The sequence below is a fragment of the Candoia aspera genome, chromosome 8, assembly GCF_035149785.1.
Source record: "Candoia aspera isolate rCanAsp1 chromosome 8, rCanAsp1.hap2, whole genome shotgun sequence".
NCBI lineage: Eukaryota > Metazoa > Chordata > Lepidosauria > Squamata > Boidae > Candoia > Candoia aspera.
In genome coordinates this window covers 78153974-78178237 of record NC_086160.1, presented here as the reverse complement: position 1 = coordinate 78178237, position 24264 = coordinate 78153974, and the positions used below count along the sequence as shown (strand labels likewise).

Here is a 24264-nt window from a genome sequence, read left to right as displayed (position 1 = left end):
AAATTGTATTTTAAATGAATCCACAGACATGTAATGCTCTTACATTTTTGCACAGATGATGTTGCTCTGCTGGGCTCTAGGCTGTATTCATGATTGGGGGTGGGGGTGGTTCGGATGACTTTTGGAGGCCTCTGCCCATCACATGGCAGCGTCTGAATAAATAAGCTGCCCAGAGTCACTTGTTGAGATGGGTGGCTAAAGACAATGAATGAATGAATGAATGAATGAATGAATGAGCATTTCTAGCCCTGCTTAATGTGGGAGGAGCATCATTTCTGAATGTCATGTCCAGGGACAAATTGGACTCTTTCCTGCCCTGCAAACTACAGCCTCAGAGATGTCGCAGAATGTCCTCCGAAGTTTTCTCTGGTGTGTGTGTGTGTGTGAATGAAACTCCTGGAAAGAGCTGGTGAACTGCGGTCACTAAAAAGGGCTTCGGCTTCAAGCCTTTCCCTGCTGTGCTTCCAGACAAGGCTTTAATCCTGCGCTTAGTCTGGATGATGGGGAAGCAGGTGGTGGGACATGGGTTTTTCTTTTTGCTTTCCACAAAAAATCCATAAACAGGAAAAAGTGGAATGTCTTTCAATTTGGAGCCATTGGTTTGCAAGCTCCCTCGGCATGGCCACAGCTGATCTAACCTGTCCTTTTGTCCTCTTTCTATGCAGCGTGGAGTGAAACCTAAAAAGGTGGTGCCTATTCTTTCTTATGCGCATGAAACAGTTGTGCAAAAGGCCATGCTCATGGCTGTCGTGGCTTCAGCCTCAGCTGCTGCATACACGCATGTGTTTCCCTTGCATGGCAATTCCCGTTACCGGCACCAGAGTGATCTTGAGGGGTTTCTGACTGTCTGAGGGCTCCTCGCTTCCTGGAACACTTGGGGACATCCACATCACAAGCTCAGCAGTGCCCTTAAAGGGGCTGCCAATTGACTTTCAACCTGCCAGTCTGACTTTGGGACTTTCTGGCCAGGCCCAAACTGTCCCTGCTGCTTACCTTTCAATCTTGACCCCATGTGGGCTTCTGGCAGCCATAAAAAAAGCTTTCAGCCCCCTCCTCCAGGCCCAACTCCCCCCGACCCTCTGTGGTGCTCATCACAGCAGCAGGTTTGGGAGAGCAGCAGCAATCAGTATCTCTCGCCTCACTCTGCGGTTGTGGGGGCCCTGCCTAGTCCCTGGTCCTCAGGCAGGGGTGGATTTCCCAAGGAAGGGATGTTGGACTGCGGAAGAATCTCGTCTGCCAAAGCCGGCTGAGGACCAAGGTCGCTTCCCCTCTGGCCCCTTAACCGTATTCTAGCATCTTCCAGCCATCGTTCTGCCAAAACAACAGGACAGGCTTTCTATCGCTTCAGTGATGGCTGGGGATGCTGTGAAGACGCTGCAAGGTATCAGAGGGGAATTCTGCAAAGAAACCCGAAGCATTTGTTGGGGCTGCACCAGTAAGAAAAGGAGCTCTTTGCTTGTCCCTGCTGTGAAGCAAGTGGCTGTTTCAGGTGGCGAAGGAGCAGGAGAGGCTGAAATCAGGCTTGAGGGAAAAGGTGAGGCCGCTAAGCCCATCAGGCGGGGAGGCCCCACGCCCGCAGGAAGGCAAGGCTGAAAAAGCCAGGTGGTTGAGTCCCGACTCCCCTCCCCTCCCCCTGGTTCTGGCCCTCAGTTGTGCCATAAACGGCTCGAGTCGGAGAGGTCCTACCTTTTCCAGGCGAGGTGGGGTGTTTCTTCCTGGCACCCGAGATCTAGCAGTGCGTCCGAGATGCGCAGCCCTGAGCTCAGTGGGCCAGGGAGAACAGCAGCCGTCCTCCAGCTCTGCCTCCCCGCTGCATGTGCCTGAGGCCTTGGCCTGCATGCCCGCTCTTGCTTGTGCCCCGCTGCCTGCAGCACTGCTCTCCCCTTGGCTTTGCATGAGGCCTGGCTCTCGCCCCGGCTCTCTCCTTCCCCTGCCTTGACAGGCACCCAACAGCCGCCCCCCACCCCCCATGTGCAGCGACGTCTCCTGTGTTTGGCTTCTGACAGCAGGTCTCGGCTTGTCTAGCTGCTGCTGGTCGGACGGTTTGTACCCTGGAGGTTTCCAGGGCAGTCCTGGCGGCCCAGGTAGCAATGATGAGGCTGGGGCGGGCTTTCCGGGGTCTTCCTCCTGCGCCTCAGTGCAGCCCCCCTGTGTTATCGAAGCCGAGCAGAGTCCAGCACCCCTCGGGAGGGGGCTGGGGGCTCTCGGCAGCCTGGTGCTCTGGCCCAGGCAAGCTGCTGATTGGGTTAGTTGCTCCCTCCAGCTGTCCTCCTGGTGACAGATGGCCCCCCTCCCCTCCTCCTTGCCCCAGCCCATTAGCCCTCCCTACCCTTGGCCTGCCATCTGTCTTCTGGTCTGGAAGGGGGGCAGGGTGCTAAGCCTCTACTTTCAGACTGGAGCTGACAAGGCCCTGGTGCCTGCTAGGGTTGCTCCAAGGTGGGCCTGGGCAGCCAGGAGTCCGCACAGGTGTTGCGAGGCCGAAGGTCCCGCCCTCTCCTTGCTTGTTCCCTTGCCAAGGCCAGGTTTCCTGGTTGAGGCCCTGGGCCAGCCAGTGCCCTTGCTCTTGCGGGTGCCCTTTTGTCTTCTGCCAGCCCCGACCCAATTGCCCGTGGCTTATTGGGGGAGGCTGAAGGGGGTCTGGGGACTGCTTCTGGCCTGCAAAGGGACCACTGATAGCTCCTGGTATGAGTGCTAAAGTAAACACGGATGCTTTTAGGTGGCTGTCTTTGCACACGATCACAACTTTTATGTTCCTTTGGTAAGAAAACCAAAATCTTAAGAGATATTTGGTGATCTTACAAAATTTCAGCCATTTAATTATATGAAGTACCGGTAGTCCTTACTTAACGACCACAATTTGTTGTTGTTGTTGTTAGTTGCCGTTGAGTCATTTATGACTCATGGCAACCCTCTCTATAACAGAACAAAATGCTGTTCGGTCTTGAGCCATATGCCTGGCTGTTCCAATGTTTGCATGCATTGTTGCGGTAATTGTATCCATCCATCGCATTGAAGGTCCTCCTCTTTTCCACTGCCCTCGACTTTACCAAATGTGATGTCCTTTCAAGCGATTGGTCTTTCCTGACGATGTGCCCAAAGTATGCGACCACAATAGGGATCGGAAAATTGGTTGTTAAGCGGTGCTGTCGTTAAGCAAGTCACCACGTGACTGGACCTTAAGCAAATCCAGCTTGCCCAATGGATGTTTTTTCCAGAAACTGCCAAAAAAGGTCACAAATTGTGATCACATGACTGCAGGACACTGCAACTGTTCGTAAATGCGAGCCAGCTGCCAAGTGCCTGAATTGCAATCACATGACCGCGGGGGTGGTGCGAGAGTTTGTGACAGTCATAAGTGTGAGTACAGATTGTAAAGCACTTTTTCCAAGGCTGTTGTAACTTCGGACCATCATTAAACAAATGATTGTTAAGCGAGGACTACCTGTATATTAATTTTTATTTAATCTATAGATGCCATCTTCAGAGGAATCACAGAAAGTAGACATTATGCTGCAGGGAAGTTTGTTTCCAAATAATGCTCACAGTCTCTTATTTTGAAATGGATAGAACTTGGAGGCCAGGGAAGGATGCTCCGTTGTATGCTCCGGTGGTTCCTGTGGGATTCTTTGCTCTTCCCTATAATTTACAGTAATCAGATCCCTTAGGAGAAATCCAACAAGTCTGTGCAGGGAAAGATGCATGTTTTTCGGTTTGTTTCTTTGCTTATTTGTCTGGGAGGGTAGAGGTTGTTTGCCCTTCACAGCTAATAACAGGATTTGCTAGGAAGGGAGGCTCTTTAAGAATAAACTATATTGGAGTAGACGGGCAAAGGGCCTTGACAATGGTTTGTGGTCTGATGTGGATGTTGCTTCCCCCAGCTTCCCCCCCCCTAGTATGGAATAATGTATTCCTGTTCACACAAACCCCTCCCCCCCAAAGAATGGGCCTTGTTTCTAAGCAGCAGCCTCCCTGGGGCCTGGCGTCCCTCTCACCCGTGGCCCTGTTTGTCACTCAGCCTTCGCCGTTGCTGTTCCAGCTGCCTTGTGCGACAGGACAGTCAGAGCAGCTGAGAAGGTTCGGGGTGTGGCTGGCCCTGCCTCAGTTCATTTCCAGGAGTCCAAACTGGGTGTTTTCTTTTTCAAGTGAAAGATGATTTTATTGTTCATAATGTTGATCTCAATTCAAATGCTTCTGAATTTTCTTCCTTCTGCAGAAGGGTGTGTGCAGTTATTAGTGCTTAAAACGTTAAGGAGCTATGGGTTGTTGTTTTTTTGACCAAGCTGATTAATAAAATTAAAATGCAGGCAATCCATATACCTGATGTTGTGCACACGAGCGCTTGGTGCTGTTTTGCCTTCAGCCAATTACAGTCAGGGCACATTATGCAAAAGGGAGTACACTTCGGTCAAATGCTTTCCTTTCTGAGGAGAAGGTGAACATTCTGCAAGCCAAACCAAGTATAATATCTTTAATTGTGGCTCCTGAGAGGTCTCTTTCAATTCTCTGTAAGCATTTTTATTTTGGGAGCAAAATTAAAGAAGCTGTCCGCTTTTTATTTTCAGCCCAATGGCCAGTTGTTAACGACTTGAGGCTCAGAAGATAAGCTTGAAAGTGCCAAGGAGAATTTGGAGAAGGAGCCTGTGGAAGCAGAAAGTATATGTATATGGCTATCAGATTCAGTTTCTCCTGGCACAGACCTGCAATGTGCCTTCTTCAGGAACATCCAGCTCCGTGAGGCTTGCAGTTGGGACCCTTTCTTAGGGCTTCTGGTCTCACTGCTTAGGAGCTATCTTGCTCTCCCCCCACCTTTTTTAAAATTATTATTATTATTCATAGAGCCCTTAGTAGACACAGAATGCAGCGCCAGTGCACACTGTAAACACACGGAGGTGTGGAAGTGCGTGGCCTCCAGACAAGTCCAGAAGGATCTCTGGGATAGAACCTGGGAGGTCCCATCTCCGTGGCCGACGCCAGCTTGTTTCCTCTTGGAGGACTTGGCGATTCTCGTTGGCTTCTCCTTGAGGCTCTGAAGGTGGCAAGGGGAGCCCTGCGACTGAAGTGCCCGCCCAGGACTTTGTGCAGTTGTGGTTTTGGTTGAGGGGCAAGGCGGGAGGGCAGGGCTCTTCCTTCCCCCTCCCTTTCCCAGACTCAGAAGATGTCTTCAAACTAGCAAACATGCTAAAAGATTGAAATGGAGCAGAATCTGATGCTCCTGTGCCTGAAACTTGTAACACCTCTTGTTATTTAATTCATTTCACCATGCTCAGCATTATTTATTTACTACATTCAAACAATTATTGTCTCCTAAAGCAGCTCACTTCAGTTATGAAACGGACAAAACTGCAAGGAATGGGGAGGAAAGGGAAGGGAGAGGAGGGAGGTCAGTTCTTCCAGGCCAGAAAGAAGGGTGAGTAGGAGGTGCCAGTGGTGTGCAGGCCAGGCTGGAATGACCTTTCTGGAGCTGCCCTGCCACTGGGGGTCCTCTTGCTTTGGCCGGTGGCCAAGCTGTTGAGGAGGCCAGAGCACCCGAAAGCCAGGGTCTACCGTGAATCCCATTGTATAAAGAGCCGGCAGGGAGGAGGAACCGAGTAACCCCCTCCCCCCCAAACGCTCTCCTTTGGCTGGGGTGCTCTGCCTGTTTGCCGTGACCTTCTCCCAGAAAGTGGGCGGTGCAGCCTCGCTGCGTGCACAGGGCGTGAGCCTGTGTCTGCAAGCGGCCCCCGGTGGGGTGGAATTTCCTGCATCAGGAAGAGATGGCGTTTCCAGAGGAAGGAGGAGTTAGGGTAAAGTTGCTGTATGCCATGATGATGGAAAGCGGTGTGTGTGTGGTTTTCCACCGGCCCTTGATATTCTTAACAAGAGATGGTTAATACTCAAGGTAGTAAGAGTGCTGTAACGTCCATATGTTTCCCCGCCAGCCGATACGACGACAGCTCTTGATAGGCACCTTGCAAGCTCTGGCTATTCTTCTCCTTCCCAGAAAGCCGGGCCTCTCGCCCGTTGGGGGGAACCACCCCCAGAACTCCTCCGTGGAGATGCGGCACCGCCGCAGCCTTGGTGTTGCACATGCCGCGTTGAACTGAGATTTCATGCATGTTAAGGAAGGAACTTGAGATAACACTGGGGGCATTTTTGCACATACCCTGCAGAGGAGGAAGAGCCAGCTTGCTCCTCGAGCCTCTGGCAGGGAGGCCGTAGGGGCTCTTTGAAGCATTCGGGTCAAGCCCGGCAGAGGCGGTGGTGGGGCGCTGATTAGCCAGGGAGGCAGCCGAACTCAAGGGGCCGCCGAGGCCCCCGAGCGCGCCCCTCTCTCTGGGGGGAGGCGTCCGTCCATCCCTGGTGCAGCAGCTGCAGCTCTGGGCCCGGGAGCACCTGCAGGGGCCGAGGAAGGGGGGAGGACTCTGGAGTGGTGATGTAATCGGCAGCCGGGGCGGTGGTTGGAGGCTGCCGGTGGAAGGGCTGTGCGGCCCGCCCCCCGCCCGCGTCTCCGGCTGCTGCTAGGATGCTCCCCGGCTGCCGAGCCCCGGCAACCGGTCTGGGATCCAGGAGCCGCTCCGGCCGAGAGGCAGCAGAGAAGCGACGACCGAGCGAGCTGCAGCCATTTGCAGGATCTCCGGGACCGGCCGTGCTGGGGAGCGCCGCGCTGTTGTGATTGACTGAATGGTCTAACATTCTGTCTGCTCTTCTCTTCTCTTTTCTCTTCTCTGTTTGCTCCTTCCTTGCCTTCTGCAACCATGAAACAGGCTGCGACCACACGGAAGGTACAGTCTAAGGCGTCTGCTGCTGATGCTGCGGCGGCGGCGGCTGAGCCTTCTGCCTAGCTGAGCTGAGGCAGGGGGGTGGGGTGGGGCGGGGGCGGGGGGGTGCTGGACTCTGAGGCACCGGGTTTGCTTTTCACTGCCTGTCCTTCGGGTGGGGGTTGGTGCTCCCTTCCCCTCCCCCTCCCGTTGTTGTTGCCTGCAGCACCAAGCAGCAGGCGGGGCAGTAGTGTTGCTGCCAAGGACAGGGTGGGCACGAGTGGGCCATTCTGGGAAAGCTGAACGGGAATTGTCCTCTTCCTCTCTTCTTCAGCCAGGCTCCCCCATCAGCCATTTTCCTTTACTTCTGACCTCTTTGGCCAGATGGTGGTCTTTGCTCCAAGGTGCTTTCTTTTTTCCAAGAGGTGTTTTGCTTGACAGCCTGCCTGCCTGCACTTTTGTGCCCACCTCGAGTTGCAGATCCAGCGGGTGGGTTGAGAGTGTGAGGTTCAGAGGCAAAGTGCACCTTTTTTCCTGCATTGCCTTGACGAAGTCGCTGAAGTGCTTGTTGCTGGATTTGAGGATTTGGGGCTCTGTGTGGCTGTTTGTCTTGGATTTGGTCTGAAGGGAAAGGTCTTCCTGGAAGCTAACTCTTCAGATGCTCTTGGGTCCCTTAGAGCCCTTCTGGAGAGCTGCACTGGGTGGCTTCTGCTGTAACCATGTCCTGCTAAGGGCTTTTGAGGGGCCTTTTGTACCCTCCCCCCAGCAGGTGGAATGGATCAAAATGGTTTGGCTTCCACTGATGGAAAGTTATAAACAGGGCACAAAATGGTGGATTGGTGGCTGATGGTAGCAACTTTAAGATGAAGGGGTCAGTTCAGCTATAGGAAAAGGAGCACAGATGCCATGCTTAGCAGGTTTAACCACCTGCAGACCTGAAGGTGGCCCAGAGCTGTGGCAAGCAGTAACATGGCAGAGAAGAACTAATTTGAGAGTGATGGTGATGGCGAGGCAATGGTCCAGAATTAAGTTTGCTTCTAATATATGCATCTTGCATGCTGCAAAGGAACCATAGAATCATAGAGTTGGAAGGGACGTCAAAGGCTATCTAAACCAATCCCCTGCTCAATGCAGAATCTGTTAGTTTGTTTTGGACAGATGCCCTCCACCCTCTGTTGAAGACTTTTACTTCAAGAGTCAACCTATTCCACAGGGTAACAGCTCTAACTGCATTATGGCTGTCTGTTGTCACTTTCTCTTCAGTCCCAGAAGGCTTATGCTGAGAGCAGCGCCTTGTTACTGCCAGAAAGTTCTTGCTTTGGGTACTGATTCAGTCTGTCCCTCACTCGAGGAAAGTTACGTCTGGGATTGTCTCCTAGAATTTAGGGAATTCAGCTTTTGTAGTGGAGAAACTTCTGTGTGCTTGAAATTGTCCCTGAATTAGACTTTCAGTGAACTTGCTATAAAAAAGTGAGCAAATGCAGGCTGCCCACATCTGCTCCTTGCTCTCACCTCTACAGCAAATGAGAACCTTCCAGAAACAAGCTAAGATTGTTGTCTAGGAGCTGACTTAGGCTGGGGTGCAGAAGTCTACCTTGGCATGGGCAACCAGAATGGAGAATGCCTGGCATTTCAGGAAACATCACGATCCATCACTGGAGAGGAGTCACCTCACTGTGGCCTTGAGGAAGTCACTCCAGGGGCTTCCAGAGACAGTTTGTTTGGTGTAGCCCCATGGCCTCCTTCACAGAATTTTATGGAAGTCCAGAACACAGGCTCTTCTACTTAAATCGTCCTGTGATTTTCACTGCTACTTCCATTTATTTTCTTTCCCCCAGAATCTGTTAAGGAATAAAATGGAGATCAGCTCCACAATTTTTGAAATCAGAGATGATAACAAATCTTTGTCTGGAGAGGTCTTCTCTGTGCTTTTGTTGTTAGGTGGACCCCTAAAGATGCAGCCAGTTTTAGAAATGTTGAAACTCTGGAAGAAATTTGGTAGTGGGGGCTTCCCATGCCTCTTCAGAAGAAGCAGAAATTTGAGGAAAATTGAATACTCTATATATGAAATACATTTATCAGGTCTAAACTTTGGGACATATACAATTGTCTTGTTTGTCATTTACATTTGCAGTGCAATCCTGCACATGGTATTTACTCCCAGCTACAGATTATTCATTCCTTTGTTGTTTATTCGTTTAGTCGCTTCCGACTCTTCGTGACTTCATGGACCAGCCCACGCCAGAGCTTCCTGTCGGTCGTCAACACCCCCAGCTCCCCCAGGGACGAGTCCGTCACCTCTAGAATATCATCCATCCATCTTGCCCTTGGTCAGCCCCTCTTCCTTTTGCCCTCCACTCTCCCTAGCATCAGCATCTTCTCCAGGGTGTCCTGTCTTCTCATGATGTGGCCAAAGTATTTCAGTTTTGCCTTTAATATCATTCCCTCAAGTGAGCAGTCTGGCTTTATTTCCTGGAGGATGGACTGGTTTGATCTTCTTGCAGTCCAAGGCACTCTCAGAATTTTCCTCCAACACCACAGTTCAAAAGCATCGATCTTCCTTCTCTCAGCCTTCCCTATGGTCCAGCTCTCACAGCCATATGTTACTACGGGGAACACCATTGCTTTGACTATGCGGACCTTTGTTGTCAGTGTGATGTCTCTGCTCTTAACTATTTGATCGAGATTGGTCATTGCTCTTCTCCCAAGGATTAAGCATCTTCTGATTTCCTGACTGCAGTCAGCATCTGCAGTAATCTTTGAACCTAGGAATACAAAGTCTTTCACTGCTTCTACATTTTCTCCCTCTATTTGTCAGTTATCAATCAAGCTGGTTGCCATCATCTTGGTTTTTTTGAGGTTTAGCTGCAAGCCAGCTTTTGCACTTTCTTCTTTCACCTTCATCATAAGGCTTCTCAGTTCCTCTTTGCTTTCAGCCATCAAAGTGGTATCATCTGCATATCTGAGATTGTTAATGTTTCTTCCAGCGATTTTAACTCCAGCCTTGGATTCCTCAAGCCCAGCATGTCGCATGATGTGTTCTGTGTACAAGTTGAATAGGTAGGGTGAGAGTATACAGCCCTGCCGTACTCCTTTCCCAATCTTAAACCAGTCCGTTGTTCCCTGGTCTGTTCTTACTGTTGCTACTTGGTCGTTATACAGATTCTTCAGGAGGCAGACAAGATAACTTGGTATCCCCATACCACTAAGAACTTGCCACAATTTGTTCTGGTCCACACAGTCAAAGGCTTTAGAATAGTCAATAAAACAGAAATAGATGTTTTTCTGAAACTCCCTGGCTTTTTCTGTTATCCAGTGGATATTGGCAATTTGGTCCCTAGTTCCTCTGCCTTTTCTAAACCCAGCTTGTACCTCTGGCAATTCTCGCTCCATGAATTGCTGAAGTCTACCTTGCAGGAACTTGAGCATTACCTTACTGGCATGTGAAATGAGTGCTACTGTTCAATAGTTTGAACATTCTTTAGTGTTTCCCTTTTTTGGTATGGGGATATAAGTTGATTTTTTCCGGTCTGATGGCCATTCTTGTGTTTTCCAAATTTGCTGGCATATAGCATGCATTACCTTGACAGCATCATCTTGCAAGATTTTGAACAGTTCAGCTGGGATGCCGTCGTCTCCTGCTGCCTTGTTATTAGCAATGCTTCTTAAGGCCCATTCAGCCTCACTTTTCAGGATGTCTGGCTCTAGCTCCCTGACCACACTGTCAAAGCTATCCCCGATATTGTTATCCTTCCTATACAGGTCTTCCGTATATTCTTGCCACCTTTTCTTGATCTGTGCTTCTTCTGTTAGGTCCTTGCCATCTTTGTTTTTGATCATGCCCATTTTGGCCTGGAATTTACCTCCGATGTTTCTAATTTTCTGGAAGAGGTCTCTTGTCATTCCTATTCTATTGTCTTCTTCCACTTCCGCGCATTGCTTGTTTAAAAATAATTCCTTATCTCTTCTAGCTAACCTCTGGAATTTTGCATGTAATTGGGCATATCTCCCCCTATCGCTGTTGCCTTTTGCTTTCCTTCTTGGGCTAGTGTCTCAGCAGACAGCCACTTTGCCTTCTTGGTTTTCTCTTTCTTTGGGATGTATTTTGTTGCCGCCTCCTGAACAATGTTGCGAACTTCTGTCCATAGTTCTTCTGGGACCCTATCTACTAAGTCCTGTCCCTTAAATCGATTCTTCACCTCCACTGCATATTCCTTAGGAATATTAGTGAGCTCATATCTAGCTGATCTCTGGGTCTTCCCTAATCTCTTTAGTCTGATCCTAAATTGTGCAAGAAGAAGTTCGTGATCTGAACTACAGTCAGCTCCAGGACTTGTTTTTACCGACTCTATAGATGTCCGCCACCTTTGGCTGCAAAGGATGTAGTCAATCTGATTTCGGTGTTGTCCATCTGGTGAAGTCCATGTATAAAGCCGTCTCTTAGGTTGTTGGAAGAGAGTGTTTGTTATGCAGAGTGAGTTGTCTTGGCAAAATTCTATCAGCCTATGTCCTGCTTCGTTTTGTTCTCCCAGGCCATGCTTACCTGTAATTCCAGGTGTCATTTGACTGCCCACCTTAGCATTCCAGTCTCCCGTGATGAAAATAACATATCTTTTAGGCGTGTTGTCCAGTAGGTGCTGCAGATCCTCACAGAACTGCTCTACTTCAGCTTCTTCAGCATCTGTGGTTGGGGTGTATATTTGGATCACTGTGATGTTAGATGGCTTGCCCTGAATTCGAATTGAGATCATTCTGTCATTTTTTGGATTGTATCCAAGCACTGCTTTAGCCACTTTACTATTAATTATGAAGGCTACTCCATTTCTTCTGTGGTCCTCTTGTCCACAGTAGTAGATCTGGTGGTCATTTGATGTGAAGTGGCCCATTCCAGTCCATTTCAGTTCACTGACACCCAGAATGTCTATCTTTAATCTTGACATCTCACCAATAACCACATCCAATTTGCCCTGGCTCATAGATCTTACATTCCAGGTTCCAATGGTGTGTTGATCCTTAGAACATTGGATTCGCTGTTCACCACCAGCACCGTCGGCCGCTAGCCGTCCTTTCGGCTTTGAGCTAGCTGTGTCATCACGTCTGGGGCTAGTTGAACTCATCCTCGTTCCTCCCCAGTAGCATTTTGACCATCTTCCAACCTGGGGGTCTCATCTTCCGATGGTATACCGACATATCTCTGGTTGTACTGATCCATTTAGTTTTCACGGCAAGAATACTGGGGTGGGTTGCCATTACCTTCCCCAGGGATCGCATTTAGTCTGACCTCTCTGTCATGACCTTCCCGTCTTGGGTGGCCCTTCACAGTTTAGCTCATGGCATCATTGAGGTGCTCAAGCTCCAGCACCACGACAAGGTAACAATCCTTTGCTGAAGATTCATTCCTTAGTGGGACCTTTATTTTCACCCAAGACTTCGATGCCCACAAGTCTCTTGCAGTGACTTCCCTACCTGCTTCTGATTTGTTATTTTCCAGCAAGGCAGGACAACCAGTGTTTGTTCCCCAGTTGGGAACAGCTGTCTGTGGCAGTGATTTCAGGGCACATTTGATGGGTTGGGCATAAAGAAAGGATGAGGCCAGAGAGAGGGAGGCATCCAGTCCTTCCTTCCAGCATCTCCATGAAGTCAGAAACCACCAAAAAAAGGCAAAGGGCCACTCACTGGCTGCCTGCCCCAGATGAATGATCTTCTATCAGTGGGCAAGGATCCTCTGGATTCCGAAACATATCACAGACAGGAGAGAAATGAACCCTTGGTGAATTTTAATGAGCAAAAGCAGATCCTCAAAAGCATTTTATTCAATACAAAAGAGAATAAAATAATGGAACAATTTTTTTTCCAGTGCTGTCCCAAATTTCTGATTATAGTTTTAAAACCAAGCATGGCTGTCCTTGGCTTTAGGAGGGAAAGGAGAGTCACCTTAGCCTGTGTGCTGTTCTTCCTGTGAAGGGAAAAGCTCGGGCATTCCTGTGAGTTGCCTTCTGGGCTCTGACTGTGTGAGTCCTTGGGTGGAAAACATGGACACAGCAGTCTAAACCACTGAGGGACCCTCATTCTGCAGCAGAAGATGCCATGGAAATCAGCTGTTCAAGACATAGCAACAGATTTTGGGGATTATGACTGATCTTGGCTTGGATGGCAGACGAAAGCTTTAAACACTCTAGCAGCTACAGGACCTGATCCTCTCCTGAACAACGGTTGTCTTGTGAGGAGGCTGAAGCCCATGTTCTGTATTCATTTCAGTTCATAAAGACTGCCTTGGATCCTGTGAAGGCTTCACAGCTGCTGCCAGTTGCTGTGGATCCTGCAGCCAGGGTCTTCTGGGATCCCCTGGCCTCTTCCTAGCCTGTTGGATTCTAGGATCTGGTAGCTTTCTGGGCTTGTAATCCTTACCTGACCTCTAAAACCACCAGAGTCCAGAGTCTCCACTGAACTGCCTGTCAAAGCACTTGCCCTTTTAAAGCATTTTACACTCCTCTTTCAAGCCCGGTTGAAGTGATGGGAGATGCCCCGCAGCCTTGCCTTGGGAAAGGAAGTAACGGGATTCAGAATGAAGTCCAGAAAGTGGCTTCTTTGCGGCACCCTGGATTGCAGCAGGCCATGATCCACAGAAAGCCCTGTGTTGTGGATTATTTTCTTGAAGCTGTCTGCAGAGGCAAATTGTCTAGCTTGTAGTACCAAAAAGAAACATCTGGGTTGTTTTATTGCTTTTTCTCAAACACCATGACTCGTATGTTGAATTATGCCTGCTCACTTCAGATGTTAGTGGACGGTTGTAGCATCCTTTGTGTGTGTTTGAGTTACTCCCTGCCCTGCCCTGCCCTGCCTGCCCACCTGCTTGCTCTGGATTAGATCTGGGACTTGTAACGTGTGCTGAGCGTGAGGCCAGATTTGATCCACCCATCTGGCAATGACCGTGTTGAGGCTCAAACTGCGTAGCTGCCTTCCTTTCCTTTGGGTGTCACGAGGAGAGTGGCTGCCCTAGGCTTCCCTCCGTCTTGCTTCCAGATCCAGAGGTCCTTGAGGCCCAGCTCCTGTTCATCCTTCAGCTGGAATAGCCCTAAATCGGCAGGAAGGCAAGACCGACCACTGAGTTGACCTGAGGTTGGGTATTTGTGATACTCTTTCTTGATTCAGTCTGACTTCTTAGGGCAGAAACAGAGAACCTGTTTTAATGGGGCCTTTTTTGCCATCATTATATTCACATGGAATTATCCAACAAAGTTGCTCTGAGTAGGTCTGGTGCATTAAACTGTTGGCAAATTGTGTGGAAAGCCAGTTGCATTGTTTAACTTCTTTTAACTTAGGCATCTTGATTTCAGCATCACTCGTCCTGAAATGAGAGGTGTGTTTCAGAATATATGGCCCAAGGATGGAAGCAAGGTCGGAATGCGTGGCCCTTTTTTAAAGCGGCAGAGGAGGCTTGGCTCAGCGAGGAAGGAACTGGTCAGCACACAGACCGTCACCATTTGTCCCTTAAGGGAAGATGTGGCCTTCAGGCGTTTTTTTTCTTGCTGAAAACTCCTTCACGTGCCGAATCATTTCTGGCATATGGAGTGTTCAGAGAACATGCTGCTTTCTGGCTTTGGGGGATTCTGGCTGCGGCAGATAATCTAGGCCCACATCAGTCAAGATGCCAGTTTAGTTTCGGACTAAACTAAGTTACTTCCTTGGGAGGCAGCCTATGCTACAAACTGAACCGAGGACACCGGATCAGTTTTCTTTCTTACAGACTTGCTTTGTGATCTAGTTCTGCTCTGAGTGTTGTTTACTGAGTGCCTAGAGCCTTTGGGTTTAGAAAGCGTCCAGGGGATTGGAGCACATTCTCACCTGCATCAGAGAGCGTGCAGCTGTTGCTTTTTATCCCGTCAGGGCAGCCATTGATCCTCCGATGCCGGAGATGGAATACTGAATGAAAGCTTAATCCAGATAAGGTGTCTCCATTGACTTTACAGTTTGTGACATTGGTTGTCAGAGAGTTTCTGGGAACAATTTGAAATGTTGCCGCTGTTGTGGCGAGTCCCAGACTGCTTGGGTCCAGGGTGCCCCGAGGGCTGGTCTGAGACCTCTCGGAAGGGTCTTCCTCTAGATCTTTGCTGGAGGCTCAGGTGTGAGGAAAAGGCTCTCTGGCAGCACATCGTACTGGATGAGATTCGCTCTTGTGACCCCCTCCTCTCCATTTTCGCCTGCTGGTCTAAAAGTTCTTGTTCCAGCAAGCGTTGTCTTGCCAGGCAAACTACTTTTTGTAGGTGTCCCTCTAACATGTTTTTCTCTGCTTAGCCTTTTCCTGTTTTGTGCTGTTAGTTTTTACAGTAGTAAACTACCTTGCGTGATACAGATTCATTGGAAAGCACCTTCTACCTACCATAAATAAACCACACATTTTACCTAGCTTCTTAGCTGCCATGAGGCCAGAGGGTCCCTGTTGAAATACGCTGAGGTTGAGGCCGGAGCCATCACGTCGTATCCTACAGAACAGCTTGTGTTGTAGGCAGAGGCTGCAACTGCAGGATGTGGTCAGAAAAGTCAAGATCAGCCACGATGCTGTGATGCCCATAAAAACCAGGCAGAGCTTTGATTGTACCTGCAGACGCCCTTGGGTGCTCAGTATGGCCTTCAAGAGGCAGAAGAGGTGCTTTCCCCTGGACTCGGCCCCTCCCCCCATATCCATGTGTAACAGGCAGCAGGGACATCTTTGGTGGCAAGGAAGGAAGAGGAGCAGCAGGTGGGGGGCAACACAGCCATTTGGAGCAGGAGAGAGAGCACTGAATGCAGGGAAATGGCTCTCTCCTTTTCCCATAGCGTTTGAGGTTTTATCACAAACTGCTCAGTTAGTTTGTCAGCATCAACAACTAGAAATCGATGTTTTCGGAAGAAAATAAAGCTTAGAACATCTGTAGGCTGAATTCTGGATTGGATGTTGTTTATTCGTTTAGTTGCCTCCGACTCTTCGTGACTTCATGGACCAGCCCACACCAGAGCTTCCTGTCAGTCGTCAACACCCCCAGCTCCCCCAGGGACGAGTCTGTCACCTCTTGAATATCATCCATCCATCTTGCCCTTGGTCGGCCCCTCTTCCTTTTGCCTTCCACTCTCCCTAGCATCAGCATCTTCTCCAGGGTGTCCTGTCTTCTCATGATGTGGCCAAAGTATTTCAGTTTTGCCTTTAATATCATTCCCTCAAGTGAGCAGTCTGGCTTTATTTCCTGGAGGATGGACTGGTTTGATCTTCTTGCAGTCCAAGGCACTCTCAGAATTTTCCTCCAACACCACAGTTCAAAAGCATCGATCTTCCTTCTCTCAGCCTTCCTTATGGTCCAGCTCTCGCAGCCATATGTTACTACAGGGAACACCATTGCTTTAACTATGCGGATTGGATAGCAAATGCCAATCACCCGTGGAAAAGTTGCTGCTGCCAAGGACACCCCCCCAGCCCTGGAGTTGGGCCTCCCTCTAAAAATGGGGCTGCGGATGGTTTTCTGATCCAGGCATCTGGTGCTGTCCTGGAGCCTCAGTGAGACATTCTCCAGGGTCTGCCCTTCTTATCTCTATGTGCTGCTGGGGGGGGGGGGGGCTGTCTTAGAAGTTGATATTTCTGTGGATGGCCTGGACTCCCTCCAGAGGAGAGCAGTCCAGGAAAGCAACCTTCTTTCTTATCAAAGAGGACAAAGCCTGGGGGCATACCTGGCAGGTGGGTGGGTGAGATCAAAGCCCTTCCCCAAAGAGACGACCATCAGGCAGCTCCTAGGGCAGTCAGCACAAGTGAGTGAGCCACAGCCCTTGCCTTCTGGGCGTGCCAGGTACAGCATCCGCCCTTTCAGGCCCAAAACAGTCTTTTGACTCCACTGTTGTCCCTAACGCTCTCCCGTTCCTCCAGTCCTGCAGACTCCAGCTGCTTTCTGTGGGGTTATGGCCATGGGGAGCAGAGTGCTAGAAAGCCCTTAGAAATAGCCTTGTTTCACTGGCTGGGTTCACACAATACATTGAGCCAAAACCAGATAAACCGCAGTCTGGCTTAGCTCAGTTTGTGAATCCAGGCACCGTGTACTGATTCAGACTCCTAAGCTGATCTTTGAAGCTTTTGCAAGAGAAGGGCCTTTCCTAATCTTGGCAGCAGGCTCTGGATTGGGATCTTGTCATAAATGCCAGGTTCTGCTTGGGAGGGGTGATCCATCCTTCAGGTTGCTTACCAAAGGTTCCAAGTTCAGATGGTGGAATGCCCAGGTGAGGAGAACCTTCTGTCTGCACTCATGGAGAAATGCCATCTCCTTATAGGTGGCCTGGGTCCTTAGACCCTTCTCCCACTGGAAGAGCACCCTCTGCAGTAGCATGGTCTGCTGGTTCTCTGGGTTCTGGGCGGTGAGCAGTGACCTGGTCAGTCCTTGAGCCCCATGTTGTTGTGCCAGATAGCCCAGGAGACCCAGAGCTGGGCAGAAGAGACCAACTCCCTTTGTGTGCACCCAGGGCCCATGTGGGCAGCAACTGCTCTAGGGAGACAAAGGCACCTTAGATGTCCTGCGGTGCATCCAAGGAGCCGACACTTCAGAGCTGGTCTTAGGGAGAGGCAGTGAAGTCAACCTGGCATTTCTGGCTCTCTCCACCTCAGGAGCAGGCTTACTTCATCACACACATTGTGATCTGTGGATGGGGTGCAGGATTCACAGTCTACTGTTAAGTCTGGCAAGGCAGTGTTTCAGTGCCCCTGCCTCAGGTTCTGCTATGGCACTTTGGTGGGCCAGGAGTTTTTTGTGGATGGCCTGTCAACTGCCACTGGGGCAGGGAGAGCACCAAGGGCAGAGGTTTGTGGGCTGATGCTGCGCACACTAATCACACTCCTGTCTCTCTTGTCATCCCCTCACTTTATACTCTTCTGCCACTGCTGATGTTGCCACCTGTATCTCTCTGTTCCTGTCTCCCCCGTGTGACTGTCTCTCCTCTCTGCTTTCTGCTCCTGCTGGCCTCCAGACCACAGCTAGGAGACCCAAGGTGAGAACGGGGGGTGTTGGGCGGCCCTTGTGATTTTCTTTTTTTTAATAGTAATTTTATTAAAGATTACACTTACAAAGATAAAAACTAATACAAACTAAAAAAAATAAAAATAGAAAAAGAAAAAAAAAGAATAAAGAAAAAGAAAGAAATTACTTCCCCCTTCATCGTAACAAGTATAAACAATTTTAGTAACTTATCTTCTCTTAAAATACAACAGGTGATCTGTTCTTCCCATATCCCATCTCTTATTTATAAACAAATCCTTAAAGCCTCGTCATTTCAGTTCTGATGACAGCAAAAGTCCATTAAGTGTTACCAGAGATAACAACATATCTATTTTAACCTCGATCAAATAAACCAACTTTATATTCCTTCCTTTTACTTTTAACAATCTTGATTGTTGTTCCTTCAAATAATGTTGTAGAATTGGACTTCTTTCCATTTTTTCTTTGTCTCTTCTCACAAGATTCTTCAAAGCTTTAGCAAGCCTCTTTTGTAAGTCCAATATAGGAAAATGATCCAGGTCGCTCTCTTGGTTTATTGTTTGTATGTCCCTTTTAATTATTAAAATGTCAGCTGGTTTCTTTTGTATGTCCAGTGTAACATCTTTTCCGTGTCATTCTTGTAACCTGTCATTTGTAAATCCATTTTCAGCTCAGTCTTGATCTTGTCAGTAACAGTTGTTCCTCTTCCATAACATCTTTTAGTCACAGTCTTTCCATAGAGGTAGACGTCTCTGTCGACACCCTTAAAATTAACTCCTGAGTCCACTGTTCAAAAATATCCTTCAGTATGTCCAATGTTAGAATATTTTGCTTCATTATGTAATTGTAACTCCAGTTTATGTGTTCTTTTACTTTAATTGTAATCTTTAGTTCCCTCTAGTGTCTGATTTTTAAAATCTTACTATGTTTTTTTTTAATTCAAAACAAAAGCATTTTCCCATGAGAAGGAGTTTTTATAATTAATTCCAAAATCTTATTTCAAATTTATCTGGACCCTTAGTCCAGTTGTAACTTTCTAAAATCAAAGTTTCAATCACCCTTTTGCTGTTTATTCCCCCCCCAAAAAATTTTAGTTCTTGAACTTGTAGTTTCATTCACTAGGGATTGAAGGAAACTCATCTGGTGCTGTCAAACGTGTCGATCCAAAGCTTCCTAATAGCTGAAAAGCTGTTAACAAGCAATTTCCAAAAGTGATGAGGAAAGAAAGTGTGCGAACTTACTTTCAAAGTGTCCTTTCAAAGGTGCCAACTGTAGTCTCCCAGAGCTGTAAACCCACTGGAGACGAGACGGCTGTCTTGCTCATGAGGAGCAGCTGTCTGGAGCACTTGTGGGCAATCTCAAGTCCTCCCTGTCCAGAGAGGTTTCGAAGAGCCGGTCTATTTGTCGGCTCTTCTTTCTGCTGCGGTCATCGGCTCTGCTTTTAGTGGAGCCGTCTTCAGTTCACCATTTCTTCCCTGCTAAGCAGGCAGCCCTTGTAATTTTTGAATGGCCTTCAATGCCAGGAGCCCCTTGCCAGGTGTGGCTGGGAGCGACTATCTGGAAAGAGCTTATGCATAGGATTACAGTCCAGCCCACAACAGAAAGAATCAAACCATCTGGCTATGTGCTGTTTCTTCCACGTGTGGCCTTCAAATGCCCAGGAGTCTTGATGGGTGCGTAGCTTGGCAAATAAGGGGCTCACTTGCACCTCCTGCCTTTTCTCATGCACAACTGGGAATATAAAGTGCCCTGTTTCTGGGAAACCAGGAGGCACCCTGAGAATATTCCAGTCTAGCCTGGCATCCCTCACTGCAGCCTTCCTGATATTCCCTACTAGCCAGGCATGTCCATGGAAAGGGGCACAAGGCTTGTGCAAAGGATGGGGATGGGGATCTGCTTGGGAATTGGGTTGATGAGAGAGACTGAGTGACCTGAGGCATCTGAAAAGGAGAACTCCATGAGACTGGAAGCGTCTGCTTGCAGAGAATCTGACTGTTCGTTGATCTGCCATCTGCTGTGGGCACAAACACTATATGTGCTGGTGTTGGGTGTTTGGTGGCCTTTTCTCTGCAGTTTATGTAAGGCAGCATTCTTAGAAGTTTATATGATTTTGGGGAAAGGAGGAAAATAAATCACATTTGAATCATGCAGTTGGTTGGAGCAGTCAAGTCCAGCACCCTGCTTGCTGCAGGAACCCAGATTCAAGCATCCTAGGCAGGTGGGCATCTACCCTGCACTCCAACATCCTCAGGAACAAGAGCCCATAATCTGAGTAATTGCAGTCAAATTGCTCTTTCTGTTGGGACGTTTTTGTCCTAACACTCAGTTGGGATCTGTTACTTAAGACCCTTGTTCCATGTTTGGTCCTGATCCCCTCCTTTGTGCATCCTTTCCAATCTGAAGAGTCCTGCCATGTCCCACTCAGTCATCTTTCCTCCGGGCTGATCATGTCCAGGGCCTTCAGTCCCTCTTTGTAGTACCTGGTTTCCAGTCCCTGTTGGCATTCCCTGAACCTGTTCTTTCTCTCTAGTTGTTCAGGGTGACGCCCTGATCTGGAGGCAGCACCTGAGGTGGGGTCTGAGCAAAGCAAAGAAACTTAGAACAGTTAACTGCCCTGATTTGGAAATATCCCTCCACTGAGACCGCCTAAAAGTTTGCCCTCTTTTTTTTGCAACCCTGTCCTACTGCGGCCTCATAATCCAGTTTGCAGACAATGAGCCTTGTGGCATCTTTTCCCCTAGTACTGTTATTGATCCAGCTGGTCTTCATTTTCCTGTGCATTTCTTTTTTCTAAGTGAAATATTCTAATTTGTCTCTATCACTTTCTGTTGTATTACTTTCAGTCTATTTTTATAACCGTAAAGATCAGTGTGAATGTTATTGTTTTCTTGGTGTTAACTATCCCACCCAGTTCTGTATCACCTGAGTCTTCCTTCATCTCTTCCTCCAAGTCATTAGTAAAGATACAGAAGAGAACATTAACGTTTGATTTAGTGTTTATGCAGTTATTTAATACAATTAATATAATTACTCTCTCTGTATTTTATAATTTTCTCCTGCCATGCTCGACTTGATACGGTGGCAACTCTGGGGGAGGCATTGGGGCCCTGGGTCTTTCTGAGGCTTTCTTGGGAGATAAGAGCCCTGAGCTGGTTCAGCGGAAAGACTGGCCCAAAGCCTCGGGTTAAGCCCTCCCTCGTGGATTTTGCCCCTGAAACACAGAAAATGATGGAAGAGGAGAACGTCCCAGAATGCGAAAGAGGACCCTCTTGCCCACTGGAGTGGTCCCCGCAATTCGGGGTGAGGTGGTGTTTCAGAGCAGTGGGGCGCTGGCTGTCTCCGGAATTCATAGATATTTTGCCAGCCACCAGTGCTCAGACGGTTCTTTCTGCAGACTACTCTGCTGCATACTTTTAATTAGCTGACGGTGAAATCTAAGAGTTTTGGCTTTTGCAGATAACTGGACTCAGTTTCTTGGCATTTCTTACAGAAGCTCTGGGTTGTGTACATCTGTGTGATGCCACTTGCAAAGGCAGAGGCAGATCCTTTGCCTGGCAGATCTCTTCCAGGGAAAACGTTTTTCTCACCCTTTCTCTTCCCTTCCTCTCAACGGTGGTCTTGCAGCCCACCCGGACCGGCGGCTCAGCCACATCCAGCAGCACTGCAGGGCTCTCTGGTTCGGCCTCAGCCGGTGAAATGAGCAGCAGCGAGCCAAGCACACCTGCGCAGACTCCTTTGGCCGCCCCTGTGGTCCCGGTCCCATCCCTGGCATCTCCGGTGGCTCCTCCGGCAATCCTATCTCCAACAAAGGTGAAGGGACGCTTTTCTCCTATGTGGCTGTGGGGATCCTTTGCCTCTTTGGAGCCCTGGGACATGCGATGGCCTCGGAATGCTCCGTGCGCACCTTTTGGGTATTGCTGGCGAGGCAAGAATGTGGGAAGCAAAGAGGGCACCCAGACATTGGCTTGCCCGGCTGGAGCTGCTGAGCCCTGGATGTGGAAGGGCTGCTCCATCTCCCCCTTTCCTCTGGAGTCCAGCACAGGTGCGCTTGCTTGCAAACGGACAGCCGAGACCGAGAACCTGGACCGAGGCTTGGCGTTGCTGGAACTGGCTCTCCTTCCTCAGGCCAGTTGGCTCAGTCCAGGCCCTCGGTCTCGGCTGTCCGTTTGTAAGCAGGAGCACCCGTGCTCTGAGTCAAGCCAGGCGCTGAGTGGTAGCCTCAGAGACCAGCTTTGCATATGTGGCCAAGGGCTGGGAAGAATGTTCTGCCCACTGAGGTGGCGGCCTCTGTGGCCCCTTCCTGGAATGTGCCAGGGCCAAGAGTCTCACAGACAGACTTTCTCACTGTAAAATCCAAGGCTTTGGCTGTCAGGATGGAACTTTCCAGTAAAATCCATAGATCCCAGCGTCAGCACCTCTGAGGGTCCTGGAAGCAGAAGGAGCCCTGCCCCGTAGGAAGGCGGTGGCAGGATGGCGCTTCATCCCATAGGCTTCCTCAGAGCCCAACTCTGGGTTCTGCTCAGTGGACACTGCGTGATTATTTCACTTTCCAGCTTAGATTCCTCCTCCTCAATTTGGGTCTCGACCTCCCTCCAGTACAGAGGGCACACCAAACCGGGCACTTAACATGGCCTACATCGACAGCAAGTAGACATATGAGTTTGCTGGTGAAAACGAAACCTGTGTCATCTGCAAATAAAGATGGTTGCATATGTTGGCAGGTCTGTTGCTCATGTTAGTGACCGTGTCAATGTGGCAACTCGGGATATAGAATGACATTCCCCCTTTTTTCCCTTAAAGCAATTAACACTTTGCTCTTTCCACCACAAAAAGAAGCGTGCCGTTATACTTAGGGAGCCCTTGTTGAAAAGAAAGTATTTTTATTTGTGATCTGTATTGCACATGACAGAAGATACTAGTTTTATTTAAGAAAAGATCCCACTCCTCATTAGAACTAGTTTTCTGAACTGGAATTTGTCAGGAACAGATAATCTGTTGCCACTGCCTCCATTAGCTGAGTGGGCATCTGGGTGCCCGCCTGCCTCTGGCTGCCTTGCCCCTTGCAAAGGGGGGTGGGGGGGTACTTCCCGAGGCCACAGGCTGGGCTACCGAGGGGGGCTCGGGCATGAGGGTGTCTCTCTCTCTCTGCTGTGCAGGAGGAGGAGGCTTTGCGTGGTCAGGTGAGAGATTTGGAGGAGAAACTGGAGACCCTCAAGATGAAGCGGAACGAAGACAAGGCCAAGCTGAAGGAGCTGGAGAAATACAAGATCCAGCTGGAGCAGGTCCAGGAGTGGAAGAGCAAAATGCAGGAGCAGCAGGCAGAGCTCCAGAAGCGCTTGAAGGAGGCCAAGAAGGTGGGTTATTCAGCTTCTGGGAAGGCTCCCCTGGAGGAGAGAATCGGGTGGTGGAAGCAGGGATGGAGAGGCCGATTTCTGTGGGCCAGTCAGTTAACTGACCCACCTTTGGACCCGCTTGCCGGCAATAGTTCTGCTTTTATTCTCAGCACAGTGCAGCTTGGCAGCACCTGAGAGACACATCTCTCCCCACCTCACAGAAAGGGTTTCCCTGAAGTTGCATTGACTTGATGGACAGCTACTGATAAGGGATCAGGCCCCGGGATATCGATCGGATTACAAGACTGCTGTGCCTGTGATTCATGAGCCCCGTGGCTTCCTCCCTTTCCTTCCAGGAAGCCAAAGAGGCCCTGGAGGCCAAAGAGCGCTACATGGAAGAGATGGCTGACACAGCAGATGCCATTGAGATGGCTACGCTGGACAAGGAGATGGCAGAGGAGCGGGCAGAGTCTCTGCAGCAAGAGGTGGATTCCCTGAAGGAGAAGGTGGAGGATCTCACCATGGACCTGGAGATCCTGAAGCATGAGATTGAAGAGAAGGGTGAGCACAGTGGGGCCTCAGACAGGCGTGGGTGTGGGCAGCAAGGAAGGAGGGCGCTATCACGAGGGCCTCTGTTTAGACTGTCTGTTTAGACCACTACACTGCCTTTGAGCATTGTGTGCTCCTAGGAACTTGAGCCTCTCAGCTGCAATGAAAGCAACTCACAGAAGAGACGTGACTGTCCAATGAACAAGCTTCAAAAATGGTCACCCCTTCTCTGTTTTGCCTCTAGGAGATAAATCTCCTTTTCCAAATGGGCCGTTCAGTGGGCTTCTCTCCCCTGCTTTGGGAGAGCCACCTGGAAGCATATAAATTATTGTTGGAAATGAAGGCAGCCGCCAAGGCCCTGAGTCCTGGTTGCTCTGGATCACCTGCCCCTGACTAACTAGGAAGGGATCTAAGGGTCATGGTGGATAGTTTGATAAAAGCACCAAAGCTTGAAAAGAAAATGCCAAAATCATGAAGCCTTTACACCAATCTGTGGGATGAGGATTCTACCCAGTTTGATCCTTGAAAAAGAGTATTCTTGAGCTGGAGACAGGGAAACAGTGGGCCACCAAAACAACAGACTAGAGCAACCTCGCTGTGTAGAAAAGTTAAAATCCTTCTGGGTTTTTAACTTAGAAGAAAGATGGGTGGGGATTT

General features: G+C 49.3%; 1 protein-coding gene across 3 annotated transcripts in view; it reads left to right on the top strand.

Annotated features, from left to right (window-relative positions):
• DCTN1 (dynactin subunit 1) overlaps nt 1-24264 on the top strand; it is a 46719-nt gene that overhangs the window by 6426 nt on the left and 16029 nt on the right. For 2 of the 3 annotated variants that reach the window (XM_063309684.1, XM_063309683.1), the window contains exons 4-6: nt 21350-21535; nt 22882-23079; nt 23415-23619. In XM_063309684.1, the coding sequence (XP_063165754.1) occupies nt 21350-21535; nt 22882-23079; nt 23415-23619 (589 nt within the window). Of the gene's footprint in view, nt 1-665; nt 687-6743; nt 6762-17717; nt 17739-21349; nt 21536-22881; nt 23080-23414; nt 23620-24264 lie in introns of all 3 variants that reach the window. The other variant, XM_063309685.1, reaches the window with a different exon arrangement.